Raw genomic sequence first — 16457 nt, forward strand, 5'->3', positions numbered from 1 at the left:
TTTTGCAGCTGCTTGCCAAACCATCTGATACTAGGCTTCTCATCATGTCTGCATGCAAAACCATGTTGAAAAAAGATATGTCATTAAATAGAAGAACGTGGAATTGGCTATTGGGTCCGGCTCTCGATCCAGAATCCGGGGACCATAACGACTCTAATTACTTCTTGAAAAACGGCTCACAGCACTTGTTGGATGGATTGGCTGAAATGATAGAGGATCCAAACACTTGTATCGATGCATTCAAGATTGTTTCTGCACTAATGGACCGTTGGCAAATTGGATCACATTTGACTCCAAAAATATTCATTCCACTCATTGACAAGTGTAGAACATTTTCAGGTAATCAGGCAGTGTTGAAAACAGCGTCTTCATTCTTCGACTCGGTGGAAACCGATATTATATGGGGCAAGATGTTCAATAAAGTATTTTTAAACAAAGACTACGACCTTTTACTCTATGTGTTGCAAAACTTCAACTGCGCTACCGATGAGGAAATAACTGTGCGTCATTTGCCCCTAATTCTCCTTTCTGCTCTCTCCCAGGATGTTACCAGTATACCGAACTATATGGAGATTTTGGAAGTTCTAGTTGGAATGATACCTGAAAGAGCCTATTTACCTATCCAGCATTCATCATTGTCACAGACAAGTGATATCTCATATGAGGATACATTCTCAAGGATCCAAAAATATTATGAAACTGTATCAGACCCATTGAACGTAAAGACTGTGGAAGATTCACCTGAATCAAAAAATCCTTTCAATGCAGCGGATATCACATTTCTCATATCTTATAGAGTGCACGCGCTTTTGATCGATAGCATTCGCACCTGTGAAAACGTCAATGAGTTTTCAAAGTTATTCGTTCTATTCTTCGAAGTGATTCCTGACCAGTTGGAACTCTCATCGCAAGATACAGAGGAGAAACATCAAACTAATTGGTCTGACAGGCCTTTAATTGACGCCATTTTTGAACAAAAGGGAACTATAGAGAAGGCACCTGAAAACTCATTGGAGGGTATTGTAGAAATTTACACCAAATACCTACTTCGTTCGCTCCCAGTCTTGGAATCAATGAAGATGCTAAAAATGATTATTCAGGGACTTTGGTCTTTATTATTGGATCATAATAAGCAAATAGATGCAATTGCCATGTTTAGAGTAGTAACAAGGCACGTTCCCTCAGCAAGAATCGAAAGTTGCTTATCATTTGTGTACATTGAAGAAAAAGATATTAACAATCGCTTAGTGGTATTGAACTGCTTGTGGACACATTTGCCAGACCAGCTTGATGTTATAAGAAGGCCGTTGTCTTTAACACTAGACGAATTGTCGGATGAAAAGAATACTAACTATTGGTACGTCTATGAATGGCTCACCGCCATCAACGAGGGGAAATCAGGAAGTAATTTGTTCCAGATTCTAGTACAGGATATTACGCAATTTGAGTTTATTGCAAAGGGCAGTATAGATACCATGGATGATCTCTCACTGTTCACATACCACATCGATGTGTTAAGAAATACTCTTAAGAATCAAGACACGAAGATATATAAGACATTTGAAACGCTTCTAGTTCCACAAGAATTATCCGCTCAATGGGTTAATGAATCCACTACCTCTTACAAGAACTTAGTTATAGCAGTGCTTCTCAAATTTTTGATGATAGAGAACGAAGCACCAGGGAACAGTATCAAAAGTGTCCTTTCTCTTTTAAGTTTACTTGTTAATGGGACAGAATCCAATTTCAAAGATATTGTCACTAACTTACTTCAGATATCTACTCAATACATCTCGAACAAGGTTCCAGACTCTGAGGTTGTTGTCGTCTCACTCTTGCACATTATTTCTCAAGTCCTTTCATTATCAGAAAAAAGACAAATAAGACTAGACATTTTTACAGAGGATTCATCGCATCTCAAGTACATTGATTTCCTAGTTACTACAGTCAGTCACATTGAAGATGATTTGGTGTTTTCTTCTTATGCCACCTTGCTCTCTGAGAGTATTTCTTACTTCGAAGATTCCATATTAAAAATCATTTTGCCCTTATCCACATCGATAGTTGAATCAATAACAAGGCTTTTTGCTGTAAGTGAAGATAGAGGTAAAAACCTTAAGTCTATAACTGCACTCATGCGCTGTTTAGAGGAAATTTTGGAAGTCTCCCATGGCTATTTACAAGCAGATGAAAATAGTGGTTATTTCTCTCATGGAAGCGCAAAGAATGATTTCTTGCAAAATATGGTATCAAACGTATTTTCATCAGATACCTCATCAGCAGAAGCCCGTGTCATGAATGAAAGAATGGTAGTTCTAAAGTCTTTCACTACTGTTGCATCAGCCATGTCAGATATATGGAATTGGGCGGATCAAAACTCGTTACCAGAACACAGATCATCTGGCAAGGAAGATAACTTTATTCAATCTGTGCATGAGATCTCTGTGAGGTATAAAGCCATCTCCAAGAGCTTGATTGAAAGGCTTTTCGTATTAGAGCCTTCTGATATTTTAGAGTCATTGATTTCAAAGGGAGACTATTCTCAATTAAGAAGATTAAACCTTTCTTTGGACAACGGAAGATATACAGTCACAATCTCAAGGTTGTTGCAAGGAATTGTTATCAGATGTAACGAGACAAATTCTGCATCGCTATTTGCAAGTCACAAGGGTCGGAAGAACTTAGTGGCAATTGATGGAAGTCAGCTAAGCTCACAGAAAATTCTTTCCTATCTGTTGGAGTACGTTAACTCTTTGGAAAATTCGGCAGTCGAAGACTTTTACAGTGATTTTGTCGTTTTCTTGAAGGAGGTGTTAGGCAACTTCGCTAATTATTGTTCAATTGGATTCTCACTCTTGAAACTAGTAGCAATGGTTAGTGAGAAGCTTGACTACTCGAGTTTAGGCCAAGAACGTCGTGTGCGTAAGGACGTATCGGACTCATTTGTGAAACTCTTGAACAGTGTCCTAAGCTCAGATCCTAGCGAAATCGAGGACGCGGAGGAAATTCTACCGTCATTATACTACATAGTGGAAAGATTATCGTATGCTGTCAATGAATTGAGTCAAGGTGATCGCTATAACAGTGTTTTGAACTCGATTGTCGTATACGCTATATTGCCCTACAGCAAGAAGCCATCCGAAATCTCTGACGATTTGTTAAACTTTATGAAACTTGTTGCACAATCGGCGGAAAGAGTGAAATCGTGGAAACAGTTCTTGAATGATATCTTCTCCGATTCCAAGACGCTAAAGACACTTCTCGAAGCCGAATCAGAAGCCTGGAATTACGTGTTTTACCAGTGGTCGCAATACCCTGATAACAAAGAGAACCTTCTCGCAGATATCATCCTGTCCGTGGCACCCAAATCGAATGTCATCACGCCCTCTATTAATCCTTTCAACAACTGGAGCGATTCTGAGGTTAGGTCCAAGTACAACAACATTCTTCGTGCAGCATACTTGGTTCTCATTTCTCCAAAAGATCACTACTATCTTCACTGCCAGTCATTGTTGGGGCTTGTAGAGCGCTTGATCTTTGGAGACGAAAAGACTTTGCAGTCTTCTGGCTACACGCTATTCCGCGCGCTACTGTTGAAATTCTCGCACACTCATTTTGTCGACCATTGGTCCATGCTGTTCTCTGGGTTGCAATCCTCCTTATTGACGATATACGAGTCGATCCAAGTGCAACAAGCGGTAGACGCTAGTTTCGCGCTCCAAGTGTCAAAGACCCTTGACCTCCTCCTAGCCATCAATGTGGAAGAGTTCTCTGCTACGAACGAGTGGATTTTCATTATCGACACTATAAACTCGATATACAAAAAGGACCCATATGTAGCCTTGGCCGATGAAATCAGTCAATGCAAGGAGCTTGCGATGGTCACCACCGCTGGAGTATCGCTATACTCGAGTCCTACTTCCCGTGCCCCATTACTAGCAAAGACTTACTCGATTGATGCCTTCACGCAGCTAGTGCCATTTTTCTTCAATATCAGTTACAACCATTACGAAGACATGTACAATTTGAAACCGCTAGACCTCCAACTTTGTATCGACGATGTCTTACGTGATATCTACCATCAACTAGGATAGGCTGTGCATTATTATATATACATATATATATATATATATATATATATATATATATTATATCACCTGAAGAACTTGTACACGCTAAGAACTTCCCAACCGGCTTTCCGATGCTCCACTAACGTCGCATGCCATCCCCGCGATTCCATCAGCTGGGCCACCTTCTCCGGTTTATTCCTCGCGCAAAAAAGCACGTATGCAACCCCAGAACTGCTCAACGCCGTGTCCAGCTGTTCTAGCAACCTGTTGGTCACCTCCATCCCATCGTCCCCACCATCAAGAGCCAAGAACAACCAGTCATCGTCGTTCCGCGCCTCTTCCTTGCACAACGGCACTCTGGGAACACTCTCGGCAGGTACATATGGTGGGTTAAACACTAGCAAGTCCACCACTCCGTCTCGAAGCGACCTCGTAAGGTCGCACTGCACCGCATCGAAAACCTTGTCATTGCATTCATTCCGTTTCCTCGTCTCAAGAGTCGCCTCGAGCGCCCACGGATTCACATCCGTGCCCAAATACACCGTATTTCCACCAGGAATCCCATGCTTCATCATAAAAGTCGATACAATCCCAGACCCGCACCCTACTTCCACGCTAATCGGTACAATTCCACCTACTCTCTGTTTCAACCATTCCAAGTCTGCTTCTAACGCATCCAAAAGCAGGAAAGAGTCCTCGCTCGGCTCGTAAACCCGGTTAGTGTCACAATTGACATGTGGAGTATCCAACATTGCTACCAAATCAGCTCTAAACAGCCCTACTGGACCCTCCTATCCCCCATTCTTCTCACTTTCTCATTCTTTCAGTGTTGCTCAAGGCGATGACATTGAAAAGATTCAAGCTTAAAATCATGTACAATATAATAAAGGTTGAACCAAACACATGTTGAAGCAAACAGAGAGCCCATAAAAGGTGTTTGTAGTGACTGTATTGGCATTGGGGGGCCGGAGAATCGTCTAGAGAATTATGCAGTTAAAGGTGAAAACTCTCACGGGCAAAGAGATAGCGGTTGACGTTGCTGGCAGCGACTCAGTGTACCATATCAAAGAGTTGTTGGAAGAGAAAGAAGGAATTCCACCTTCTCAGCAGAAGTTGATCTTCCAGGGAAAGCAAGTGTATGTATCAATGGGTATCTAAGTAATTGAGGTGCAATTTTACTAACATTATTGAGACCATCTGCGGATGGTGGGGCTTGAAACAGTGATGACAATGCGACTATTGGCAGTGCGGATTTGCAGGACGGCTCGCTATTGCATCTTGTGCTAACGCTTAGAGGTGGTTAGCCGGGATGGAGGGTAGCTGGAATAAGTCGTATGCAGTTCATGGGATGCTTAGAAATGGCCCGATAGTGACATTGAATATGATATAGATTTAGTTTTATATAAAATACCCTTCATAAAGCTTTTAACTTTAACTATTAACAAACCATGGCATACATTACAGGAAAGAAGCGAGGAGATAATCGAGGCAAACGGGACACCAGAGTGCCAGGAGATGAGCGAAATGGATAGTGGGGGTACCGATGGGCCCATAACTGCGGACAGCATCCTCAAGAGTGCGTACGAGCGGAAGAAACCGCAACAACAAGCGACCAAAGTTGATATCTTAGACCTGGAGGAGCTTAAAGACTGGCAAAGGCGGAAACGGACGGAGTTTGAGACAGTGTTGAAGCGGAATCGGTTAGACATAAGGCAGTGGATGCGATATGCTCGGTTTGAAGCGGATCACAACGATATCAGACGAGCTAGGTCGGTTTACGAGCGTGCTTTGCTTGTGGACCATGGGTTCATTCCGCTGTGGATCCAGTACATTGACAGCGAGCTCAAGTGGAAGAATGTGAACCATGCGCGTAATCTATTGGATCGGGCTACCAATTTACTTCCCAGAGTGGACAAGTTATGGTACAAGTATGTGTTTCTCGAAGAAGCGTTAGGGAACGTTGGTATTGTTCGAGGCATCTTTACGAGATGGTGTTCGTTGGAGCCAGGACCGAATGCCTGGGACTCGTTTGTGGAGTTCGAGCTGCGACAGTCGGACTTTGAGAATGTGCGCAATGTGTACTCCAAGTACGTGTTGGTCCATCCGCAGGTTTCCACTTGGTTGCAGTGGGTGAGGTTCGAACATATGCATGGAGATGCGTCTTCAGTAAGAACGGTCTATTCGATGGGTTTAGACACGTTGACTGCCCACAGCGGGACACCTTTGGAAGACATTGAGCAGCTCATTGAGAGCTTTGCGTCGTGGGAAGCGGAGCAGGATGAAATCGAGAGAGCCAGGTCGTTGTATCGCATCGCGTTGGAAAGATGGCCGGATTCGCATGCGTTGAAAGAGCAACAGGTAAAGCTAGAGAAGAAGTTTGGTTCTAGTGGTGTAGAAGATGCGGTGATTGAAAAGCGTAAAGCTGCGTACGAGGAAGAATTGGAATCAAACCATTATGACTACTCTACGTGGTGGGTGTACCTGGATCTCTTGGAGAGTAAATACCCAAGAGAAGTAAGGCAAGCATTTGATAGATTTGTGGATATGGCACAGCCAACAAACTCCAAAATCAAAGATATGAGCTGGAAAAGGTATGTAAAGCTCTGCATTCGATATCTGGTTTATTTGGAGCTTACGGTCGATGACCTCGCGGCCACAAGACAACTTTTCCAGCGGTTATTGGATAAAATAATCCCCAACAAGAGGTTCACATTTGGGAAACTGTGGATCATGTATGCAGAATTCGAGATAAGGCAGAATGATCTAACAAGAGCGAGGAAAATACTGGGGATGAGCTTGGGGAAATGCCCAAAGCCAAAAACCTTCAAGTACTACATTAACATGGAGATGAAACTAAAAGAGTTTGATAGGGTTAGACGGCTATACGAGAAATATTTGGACTTCAATCCGGAGAATGTCCAGGCATGGCTAGATTATGCGGAGCTAGAGGAGAACCTAGGTGACGAAGATAGATCTAGGGCCATCTATAAACTTTCCTTATCGAATAGCGTAGGTCTACCACTCAATGATCAATTGGCTATATTCCAAAGATTTATCGCTTTCGAAACAGATGCCTCCGAGTATGATAACGCGCGAGCACTATACAATGAGTACCTCATTTTAAGTGAGTATGATGTTAATGTGTGGATCAATTGGGCCCTTTTCGAAAGTACAATTCCTTCACAAGAGCAATTGATTGCTTATCAAGAAGCCCACGAAGGTGACGAAGACGAAGACGAAGAAGAAGAAGAATTTACGTTTGATATCACTGATGAGAATAAGAAGCAAACCAGAGACATCTTCGAAAAAGCAATTGCATACTTCAAGGAACGTCAGGATGCCGGTAAAGTTAAGCAGCTATTAGAGTCTCTATTGGAATACGAGATGGTTCACGGTACAGAAGAAACTGTCTCAAAGACTAAGCAAAGAATGCCAAAGACAGTCAAACGTAAAACAATTGTTGATGGAATCGAGCAGGAGGTGTTCGTTCTAGAGCTTCCAGAGGAACCTGATGATGAGATCAATAAAGTTAGTAAGAACCTTTTGGAACGCGCACGGCAATGGCAGCAGGAGAATAGTAAGTAGTTACAATATTTTAAATAAATTTCGATTTAATGCAATCCGCTAAAACTATTTATATTAAGGCTTATTACTGAGATTCCTGTGTTGGATTTATGCTATTTGAATTTGTTGATGAAGTTGTACTGGGAGCTTGCATTCCAGGTGGTTGTAATCTAGGTGGTTGTGTCCCCGGTGCTGATAGTCCTGGAGCTGACATACCTGGAGCTGACATACCAGGAGCTGACATACCTGGAGCTGACATACCAGGAGCTGACATGCCTGGAGCTGACATACCAGGAGCTGACATTCCTGGAGCTGACATACCAGGAGCTGACATACCAGGAGCTTGCATACCTGGAGCTTGCATACCTGGAGCTTGCATACCTGGAGCTTGCATTCCAGGAGCTTGCATTCCAGGCGCTTGCATTCCAGGCGCTGAGAGGCCTGGTGTAGCAGGTGTAGGGGTAATCCCAGGTGGGGTGTTTGCAGCAAATGGTGTTGAGTCTAGCTGCACTGCTGGAGACGCAGGAGCTGGAGACGCCGTACGACCCTGTCCGACCGTATGGCTCTGTGAATCAACTGTGGATACAGACGATGCTCTCGAAGGAGATTTAGAAACAGGAAGTCTACTTGGATCAGGAATGCCAGATTCTGCTCTTTTAAAACGCTTAGCCGTATCCGAAGGCACGTCAGTGCCAAGTCTTTTCCGTCCAAACGTTTGTACGTAATTATCCTCTCTTAAAGTACCATTCAATACTGCCAATTCTCTCAACTGTCCCCGCTTCAAGTCGTTCTGGCCCTCTGGAGACGTGATGGCCTTAACAACGATACTTTCGCATGCTTTGATACCCAATGGGATCTTTTCTTCCGTATCAGCGATGATGATACAATGTAAGGGCTCATTCATATCAGCAGCACCCTTCGGAAGATCTGTCGTTGCCTTACCTGACCTAACCGATCCACGACCTCTGATCGATATCTTACATCCTGACTCCTGTTGGAGCTTTTTCAACGTGTTACCACGAGGTCCAAGTAATAGCCCTACGAAATTGATATCAGGATAATCCTCCGTGGGAATGTAGTACTTGTCTTGGAATTTGGTAGGTCTTCTATAATCCTCGGGTGCCACGAAATGAGGAATCATCTTTAGCGCTATTTCCACTAGACGGTGTCTTTCTTCTTCTAGCTTTCTCTTGTAACGTTGTTCGCGAGTATTAGTTCTTCTACCACGACTATCGTACACTGGCGGCGGAGAAGGTGATCTCATCCTTCCAGAAGGTGGCGTTAAGTTGTTCATTCTTAAATTAGATGTGATTTCTGCTATCCTGTACATAACTTGGTATGCTGTCTCGTGTTCTGGTGCTAGAAACCCATTTATCACTGTTGGCAATCTATTCTGGAGTAATTTCTCATTATTCTGTACCTTGGTACCCCATAGGGCATCATATTTTGAGTCACTGTTGCCACTTTCCATTTCTCAATATCGGGATACTTAATTATGGCGCTGTTAGGGGCCCACTGAGCTGTTATTTCTCTCTTTTACTTCTTAATTCTGTTGTCTAATTGTTATTGAAGAAGTATTATTATATTATATGTATTTAACATCATCATCATGTATAAAGGTTTAAAGGCCAAAAGAAAGAAAGAAAAAAGGAAGAACTCCATCAATCAGTCAGTCAGCCAGTCCAAAAAACCAATGAGGCACTGGGAACTACAGCTAGCAGTAGTAGATATTGAAAGGTGTAGTATAGAAAATGGCAAAAAAGGTCATAGTTTTATGCTTACAAGTACCGAGTATAAAAAAAAGAGTAATGAAACTATATAATGCAAATTCAAATAACCTAGTTAACCAAAGCAGAGGCAGTAGCAGATTCGTACTTCCAGTTTGGTGGCAAGACAGAGACAGTTCTGTAGTATCTAGCCAATCTGTGGATTCTAGATTCGATCAAAATCAATCTGAACTTAGCGTCCTTGTCCTTTCTGTTTCTTTCCAAGTGCTTTCTGACAGAGACAGCCTTCTTGATCAAGAAGTACAAGTCTTCTGGGATTTCTGGAGCCAAACCGTTAGACTTCAAGATTCTCAAGATCTTGTTACCGGTGATAACCTTAGCTTGGGTGACACCGTGAGCATCTCTCAACAAGACACCGATTTGAGAAGGAGTCAAACCCTTTCTGGCGTACTTGATGATTTGTTCAACAACAGATTCGGAAGAACCCTTGAACCAAGCTGGAGCGTTTCTGCTGTATGGAATAGCAGAAGAGGACATACCCTTACCCTGTTAAAATAATATCAATGAAGATATATATATTGTTAGTAAATCTTGGACGGAATTCCATTGGAGAACGAGATGAAGGAATACACCCCCCAACTCTATTCAACAATACGAAACGAACCAAGAACATCAAAAAAAATCAGAGAAAAGCACTGGGGATTCGGTCAGCCCGGAAAGGAGAAATACTGGCGCCTTGCCAGCATACTCGAACCATCTGCTAACAGATAGCTCTGGTACTTCCCGGTCGCAACCCATCCATTCCCATGTGGACTTTGCCTCGTCAGGATTCATCAAAACGGATACACTAGTACCTCAGTAATACTAATTTTAATATTCCCCGCCTCTCACGGCGTGAAATAAAAACGAAAGTGACACACAACGGCATCATTTCGTTCGGACAAAACGTTTCTTGGAGTCACCCAGCAATATACCCCGTCGAATAAGATCCAACTAAGAGATTGAACTCCCTCTTTCACAAAGAGGAATTCCAATCAATGGTATACACCGGTAGAGATGATCCGACAGACAGCCCTCAGAAGAAAACAAAGTCATGTCTCGAAACTGTACAATTTCTAGACACCCTCTGAACCCTGAAGTGGCTTCTCATCGTTTTTTATTTGTCCTTTCTATCATTTCAGAATAGTCTTCTGCTTTGACAGCAGAAGAAAGACATAGTTTCAACGTACCTTAGAATGCATACGACCCATCTTGACTGATTATTTATTAACGGTGTTGATTGGTTTTCTGAGATCAAAGGAAACTTTCAATAAGAAACACTCAAGCTAGATAACAATACCTCAAATACAAGACTAATTCTTTGATATCGAAAGACGTATGTTACTTATGTTTAGAGATGCTTCAGGTTTGTGATGAACAAAGCTGGCCGTGCTTTGCCAGATTTTGGAAAAGTTTCAGATTGGGTGCGTGGTGGCGAGAAAAGTGGAACTTTCCTAATGCGGAACTGTCAATGAATGTTTTCTTTTACCTTGTCCTATCTTATTTTCTGGTGTTTGGGTGTTTGTGATGTTCATCGACAGTCCCGACATTTGGCACGTGATCTGATTAGGGTAGTCTATAAGAAGTCAGCGCTGGTATGGCCTGCCTCAGAGGGGTATCTATCCATTACGTATATGCATGATATATATAGTACTTCTCTTCTCGTTTGGCTCGCTCTGGGTCTGAACTGATCAATCGGCTTCTATCTCCTGTTTTAGCTCCTCTATCTCATCCTCATCTTCTAACCCAGACGACACTTCGATAAACTTGTTAACGGCACACTCGACCCGTACCATCTCCAAAGCACCGGCATAGAGCATCTTCCATTCTTGGGAAACGACCGTAGGTGGCTTCCAGTATAACATAACCAAGGGAGTCTTCTTGCGCCCGTCTCTTGTGGTCATTGGATATGACATTAGCACAAATCTAGGCATGTTGTCCGGCAACAACTCGGCTAAGTCTGAGAGCTCCTTGAAATCCTCAAGATCCTCGTCATCATCGATGATAATTTCATAGGAGGGTTTTGGTTGGATCTTTATGACCTGGATCTGGGCGTCGTCCGACCTTGCTGTTGCACTTCTGAACTTCTTGATACCATTCTTGGTGTCAGTGCTCAAATGGTACAAATTCGACATCCCTGGTGGGCGATTTCTGGATGCTTTTGCGTTGTGATATTAAAAAATATACCGGTACCAGTGGCAGTGTTACTATACCAACTATTACCGGGTGGTTTTCCACTAGAGAAACACTGTAAGTGCTGTTATAAGTGTTTATGTTATTGTCTTTTTTTTTTCGGTACAAGTGTTACTTGGGTTTTGACTTAATTAAAAAAAAAAAAAAAAAAAAAAGAATAATAATAATAATAACGGAAGATCAACTAAAAAGGCTGTGACAGAATAACTGGGAAGACTATTCTTCTTTATTAAATAGATACTGATGCGGGGAGAGGGGGGTGAGAATGATGGTTCTAGGAAATTACTAAACTACAAAAGTTAAAGGGTGATTATCATTTTCATTTTAGTATTATTATTACTAGTATTATTATTATTATTAGCATTAGTATTAGTATTATCATTAGTGTCAATATTAGATGGGAAGAAAGAAAGTGGGGATAAAAAAAAAAGCACGTAGCTTTTTAGATGCCGTCAAAAAGCGTATCGTCTCTGTCATACGTGTTGAGGATGCTGATGACTTCTTTTGCTTGGTATGTGTTCATTGTCATTATCATTTTGCTGTATGTCCTTAGATTATGGGGTGGAGAAAGCTGTATGTGGCTTCTCCAGGCGTAATCTTCGCTTCCCTTGATGTAGTACTGATCCATTTCTTCTTTAGAAGCGTTTTCATACGAGGTGATGCAAAGTTCGAGCTTGTTCATGTTGAACAACTGAATGATATTTTTGGCCATTATTATTGTCCTTGGGCCACTGTCGAATGAGTTTGAGCACTCGACAATCCCCTTCAAAATGGCAAAGAGTTTCAAAAGAATTTCACGCGAGAGTGCACTTAGTTCCTGGTCTCTGCAATGAAGCCTAAAGTAAAGGAACCTTATGATGATTCCGAATATTACAATCAAGGTTCTGTTTGTGACAAGGTCTAAAACGTGAGACACTACGAACCTTGAAGGTGTCTTCATAAATCTCAGATCGCGCAAAGCGTTTGAGAAGTTTTTAGACACATCTAGGGCAGAAGCTATTGTGGACAAAAGATGTTCCCAGAACAATGGCGATTGGATCTTTTCGTAGTGGTAAAAGAGCAACGATTGGTTTGAGAGTTTTTTGATCTTGAAAAAATACATCCATTTGAACCTGTTGAATTCGTTGAACATTGAGATGTTGATTCTTACTCCCGGTAAGAGTTCGATTTCTTTTTCTGGTTCGACTGGGATTTTGTAGTCCGGTTGGCTGAGTTCGAACAAGTCAATTGTGTTATTTTCATGTAGCTTGAACTGTATGAATTGCTCGTCGTCAAGCTTGCGTTCTAGCATTCTGTTTTTGATGATCAACTTGAACAATTGGTATCCCTTGTTTAGAATATGTTTGACCTCTAGCCTATGTTTGCCCTTGTCGTCGAGGGATATGATTTCTTCCAAAGTTTGGCTCTCGTCCAAGAGATGTGAGTCATTTTGGAATATCGATTCGTCGAATTGGTCGTGCACGGCACCGCAGAGTAGCATGTAGTGCAAGTTGTTCCAACAAACGAACAACCACATTCCTGGGTCCTCGTCTTTCACTTTGAGGCCGAGCTCGTTGATCAAGGTGCAGATGTACTGGTCGGACCAACCAATGACGTCGTACTTGTCGGTGTAATCGAGCAAGAGCATCAGTCTGAGCAAGATGAGGGATCTCAACTTGATTTGGTGTGTATTTTTCATGTAGTGCATGGAGCGGGCGATGGAATGTAGATGGTTATCGGTGATGGCTGCGCCATCGAGGGTCCACTCCAGAGTGGGGTTCCCAGCGTCACAGTTGGAGTAGTACGAGCAAACGGACAAGAACCCTAGCCTCAAGACGATGAGAAGTTCTGTGAGGAACGACAAAGTTCCGTGCAAATCGTAATGGTACTGTCTTTGCTGTACGATCAAATGGTACAGGTGTTCGAATTGGGATACGTCGATGATGGGGTACGGTCCGTGGACGTTTGAATAGAAGTGCGACAAGAGGACGCGCATTTTCTGATGTGGAGGCAAGATTGCGACGATTTCGTTTATGAGTTTCAAGACGGAGTCTGGTGAATTGTCCAAGTTTGGTGAGATGCCGCCGGTAGTGGATCCATTTCCGTGGTCCATGTTATTGTTTGTTGAGTTGATGTTATTCTGGGACGGGTTGGTTCCAAGGCCGTGGCCGTGGCCGTGGCCGTGGCCGTGGCCATTAGTTTCTCCGTGACTCTCTGAAGACGAGGACGATGAGGATGCAAAGGACGTTGTTGAGTGCATGCCTGGTTGTAGGGCGTTTCTGGCGTTCATGATGCAGCTAAACCAAAGGGCGGAGTTTTCCGGGTCGATTTTGATGAGTTTTGGGCCCGCGAGGACCTGCGAGGCGAAGAAAAAGTGGCAGAAGGGGTCCTTGGCGACGTGGGAGTAGAATTCGTTAGACGTTTCGAACCTTCGCCTGACGTTATTATCTGCAAACGAGGTGGAGATGAGCAGGTTATCGGGGCTGCTGGTGGTGGTGGTGGTGGGTCCCGGCAGATTCATGGGAACTGGGATTGGAGCTTGGGCCTGGCCCAGAGGCAGCCTTCCGGAATAGTTGCTGGCCGACGAAACAGACGCATGCCGTGGAATCGAACACGACGGCGACACCGACGCAGTCATCGACCCCACAGGAGAATACTGGCCTCCTCCACTGCCACTCATACGCATCTGGACGTTTCCAGGAACCCTGATCCCTCCGGGCTGCAAGAAATTGATATCGAACGGACTTGGGCCTGGTCCTTGGCCTGGTCCTGGTCCCAGTCCTGGCCCCGGTCCAGGCACAGCCTGCGTATACTGAACAAAATGTCTTCTTCCCTGATCATCTGACAACGGCGTCTTCTTCGCCATAACCTCCATATGACCACCGCCATTCTTCAGCCCCTGTTGTCTGGACCCATCCACGTTCCAGATCGACTGTTTGATCTTGTGTTTCGGGGGCAATTCGTACACACAATCCACTTTATACTTGATACATCGCGAGCAAGTAGGTTTCCCTCTATCGCATTTGCGTCGACTTTTCCGACAATTCTGGCACGAAAACGACATGGGACGACTCCTGAGGATTCCTAGGGTACCTAGGGTTCCTTTCCTATTGAGTAATGTGATATCTGAGAATACCCTTGGGGCTACAGTTGTGTTTTTTTGCTTTGTTTCCCTGCTTTCCAGTGTTGATCAAAGCTAAGTTTTAAAAAAGATCACGTTCCAAGGTGTGGCTAAACCCTTGTAATATATATTTTCAATATAATTTCCATATTATGACAGGTATTGCCAGAGTAGCAGAATTGAAGATTACGATAATATAAGATTACCCAGTGCAAGTCAGAAAAAAAAAAAAAAAATTAAAATTACCATTAGAATTAGAATTGGCGGAGGGGTGGCCAGAGGGACGTGTAGAGGGGTGGCCAGAGGCCTGTGCAGAGGGACGTGTGGAATGTGTGCAGAAAATCGTGCAGAGAAGTATGCATATGGGGGGCTGAGAAAGGAGGCAGGGAAGCGAGGAAATAAAAGAGGGGCGCAGACGAGTCTAACGGCGGTGCCTTTTGGGCGAGGTACTGGGACGTGTGTACTGGGACGTGTACTGGGACGTGTACTGGGAGGTCTACTGGGAGGTCTACTGGGGAATGTATATTGGGGCCCTGTTTGGGAAAATAGCCCAGAGAATTCTGCAGGGACGGCGGCGACGGCGACGACGACGACGACGCGAGGTCGTGGCTGCAGCCGCTGGAGCAGCCGCTGGGGCGGCTGCTAGGGCGGCTGCTAGGGCGGCTGCTAGGTAGCCGTGCGATGGAGGCGCAGGCGCGGATGCGCGCGGCCAAGCAGCCAAGTGACGCAAACGCGGCTGCAGCCGCGGTTGCAGCAGGAGGAAGGAGGGACCCTGCAGGAGGGCTGCGCGCATCCTACACCACAGACTACACCACGGACTACACCACGGACATACTACGCGTTATACCCGGTCCTCGGGTGTAACGCAGTTTCCATCAGTTTCCACGAGATTCCATATATGTTGGTGGGGGGGGAGGAGAAAAAATTGGAGAAAACTTGGGGCAGAAAACTTGGGAGGGAGCCCGCCAGCAGGCAATTGGCAATTGGAGATCAAGATCGGGAGTTTCCGACTGTTCAGGTGACAAGGGGACTGGGAGTGGGACAGGCCAGGCCAGGCCACCGGAACCAGACAGGCCACCGCGCCGCGCCGCGCCGCGGTCGGTCCTTCCACGGGACGCCGCCACGTTACCCGGGCGAGGGCTACCGGCCCACGGGCCCAACGGGTGTCCCGCTCCATCCGCCGTATACCCGGAAATAGTCGGCTCTAGTCGGCCATAGCGTATATACCCCGTGAATACGGGCTAAACAGGGTATGCGGCGGTAAATACACCCAATCGGCCGTTTCTTTTAGATCTGGGAACCACAAGGAACACAAGGGAGGGGGAAGACCATACCAAAGGCCAGGCCAGGCCAGGCCAAAACTCCTGGATCCATCATTAACCCAGGCCATACCCAGGCCTTTGGCCTGGCTTAACCGCTGGCTTAACCGCTGGCTAAAAGGCTGGTCTCTCGCGCCCGGCTTACCCTTCCCAAAATAACGGATAACCGCCCCCCCAGGGTTCGCCCCTTCCTCGGCTGGTACCCACCCACCGCTTCTTTACCCTTTCCGTCCCACTCCCATTTCATTTCCATTTCCATTTCCATCTCCCTCTCCCTCTCCCTCTCCCAGCCCTACTCCGAAGCGCGCGCTTTCTTTCTGGTCTTGGCTCCTCGCGTTGAGGGATTATGCGGCTGCGCTCGCCCTCCAGATACCATGGCAATGCGCCCGCCCGCTTCCAAACACTTTCTTTTTTCGGCCTCTTTGTCAACAGAAGACGATGGGCT

The 16457-nt window shown here is 44.7% G+C and overlaps 4 protein-coding genes across 5 annotated transcripts; 1 reads left to right on the forward strand and 3 right to left on the reverse strand.

Annotated features, from left to right (window-relative positions):
* Window positions 1-5057: 5057 nt before the first annotated feature.
* CLF1 lies at window positions 5058-7655 on the forward strand (the record flags this gene model as incomplete). Of its 2 annotated transcripts, XM_022819370.1 has the most annotated exons (2): window positions 5058-5206; window positions 5543-7655. In XM_022819370.1, the coding sequence occupies 2 exons, from the start codon at window positions 5058-5060 to the stop codon at window positions 7653-7655; spliced, it is 2262 nt and encodes a 753-aa protein (XP_022675942.1). The 2 variants fall into 2 exon arrangements, with proteins under 2 accessions (XP_022675942.1, XP_022675943.1); XM_022819371.1 differs by lacking the exon at window positions 5058-5206 and having other exon boundaries at window positions 5586-7655.
* A 64-nt stretch (window positions 7656-7719) lies between these two features.
* On the reverse strand, window positions 7720-9105 carry MSL5 (mRNA splicing protein MSL5; the record flags this gene model as incomplete). Its single annotated transcript, XM_022819372.1, has 1 exon — window positions 7720-9105. The coding sequence occupies one exon, from the start codon at window positions 9103-9105 to the stop codon at window positions 7720-7722; it is 1386 nt and encodes a 461-aa protein (XP_022675944.1).
* A 367-nt stretch (window positions 9106-9472) lies between these two features.
* Window positions 9473-10611, reverse strand: RPS13 (40S ribosomal protein uS15; the record flags this gene model as incomplete). The annotated part of the gene is made up of 2 exons (XM_022819373.1): window positions 9473-9907; window positions 10591-10611. The coding sequence occupies 2 exons, from the start codon at window positions 10609-10611 to the stop codon at window positions 9473-9475; spliced, it is 456 nt and encodes a 151-aa protein (XP_022675945.1).
* A 480-nt stretch (window positions 10612-11091) lies between these two features.
* On the reverse strand, window positions 11092-11535 carry AIM7 (Aim7p; the record flags this gene model as incomplete). The annotated part of the gene is made up of 1 exon (XM_022819375.1): window positions 11092-11535. One exon carries the CDS (start codon window positions 11533-11535, stop codon window positions 11092-11094), a length of 444 nt encoding a protein of 147 aa, XP_022675946.1.
* Window positions 11536-16457: the final 4922 nt, after the last annotated feature.

The sequence above is a fragment of the Kluyveromyces marxianus genome, chromosome 4, assembly GCF_001417885.1.
Source record: "Kluyveromyces marxianus DMKU3-1042 DNA, complete genome, chromosome 4".
Lineage (NCBI taxonomy): Eukaryota > Fungi > Ascomycota > Saccharomycetes > Saccharomycetales > Saccharomycetaceae > Kluyveromyces > Kluyveromyces marxianus.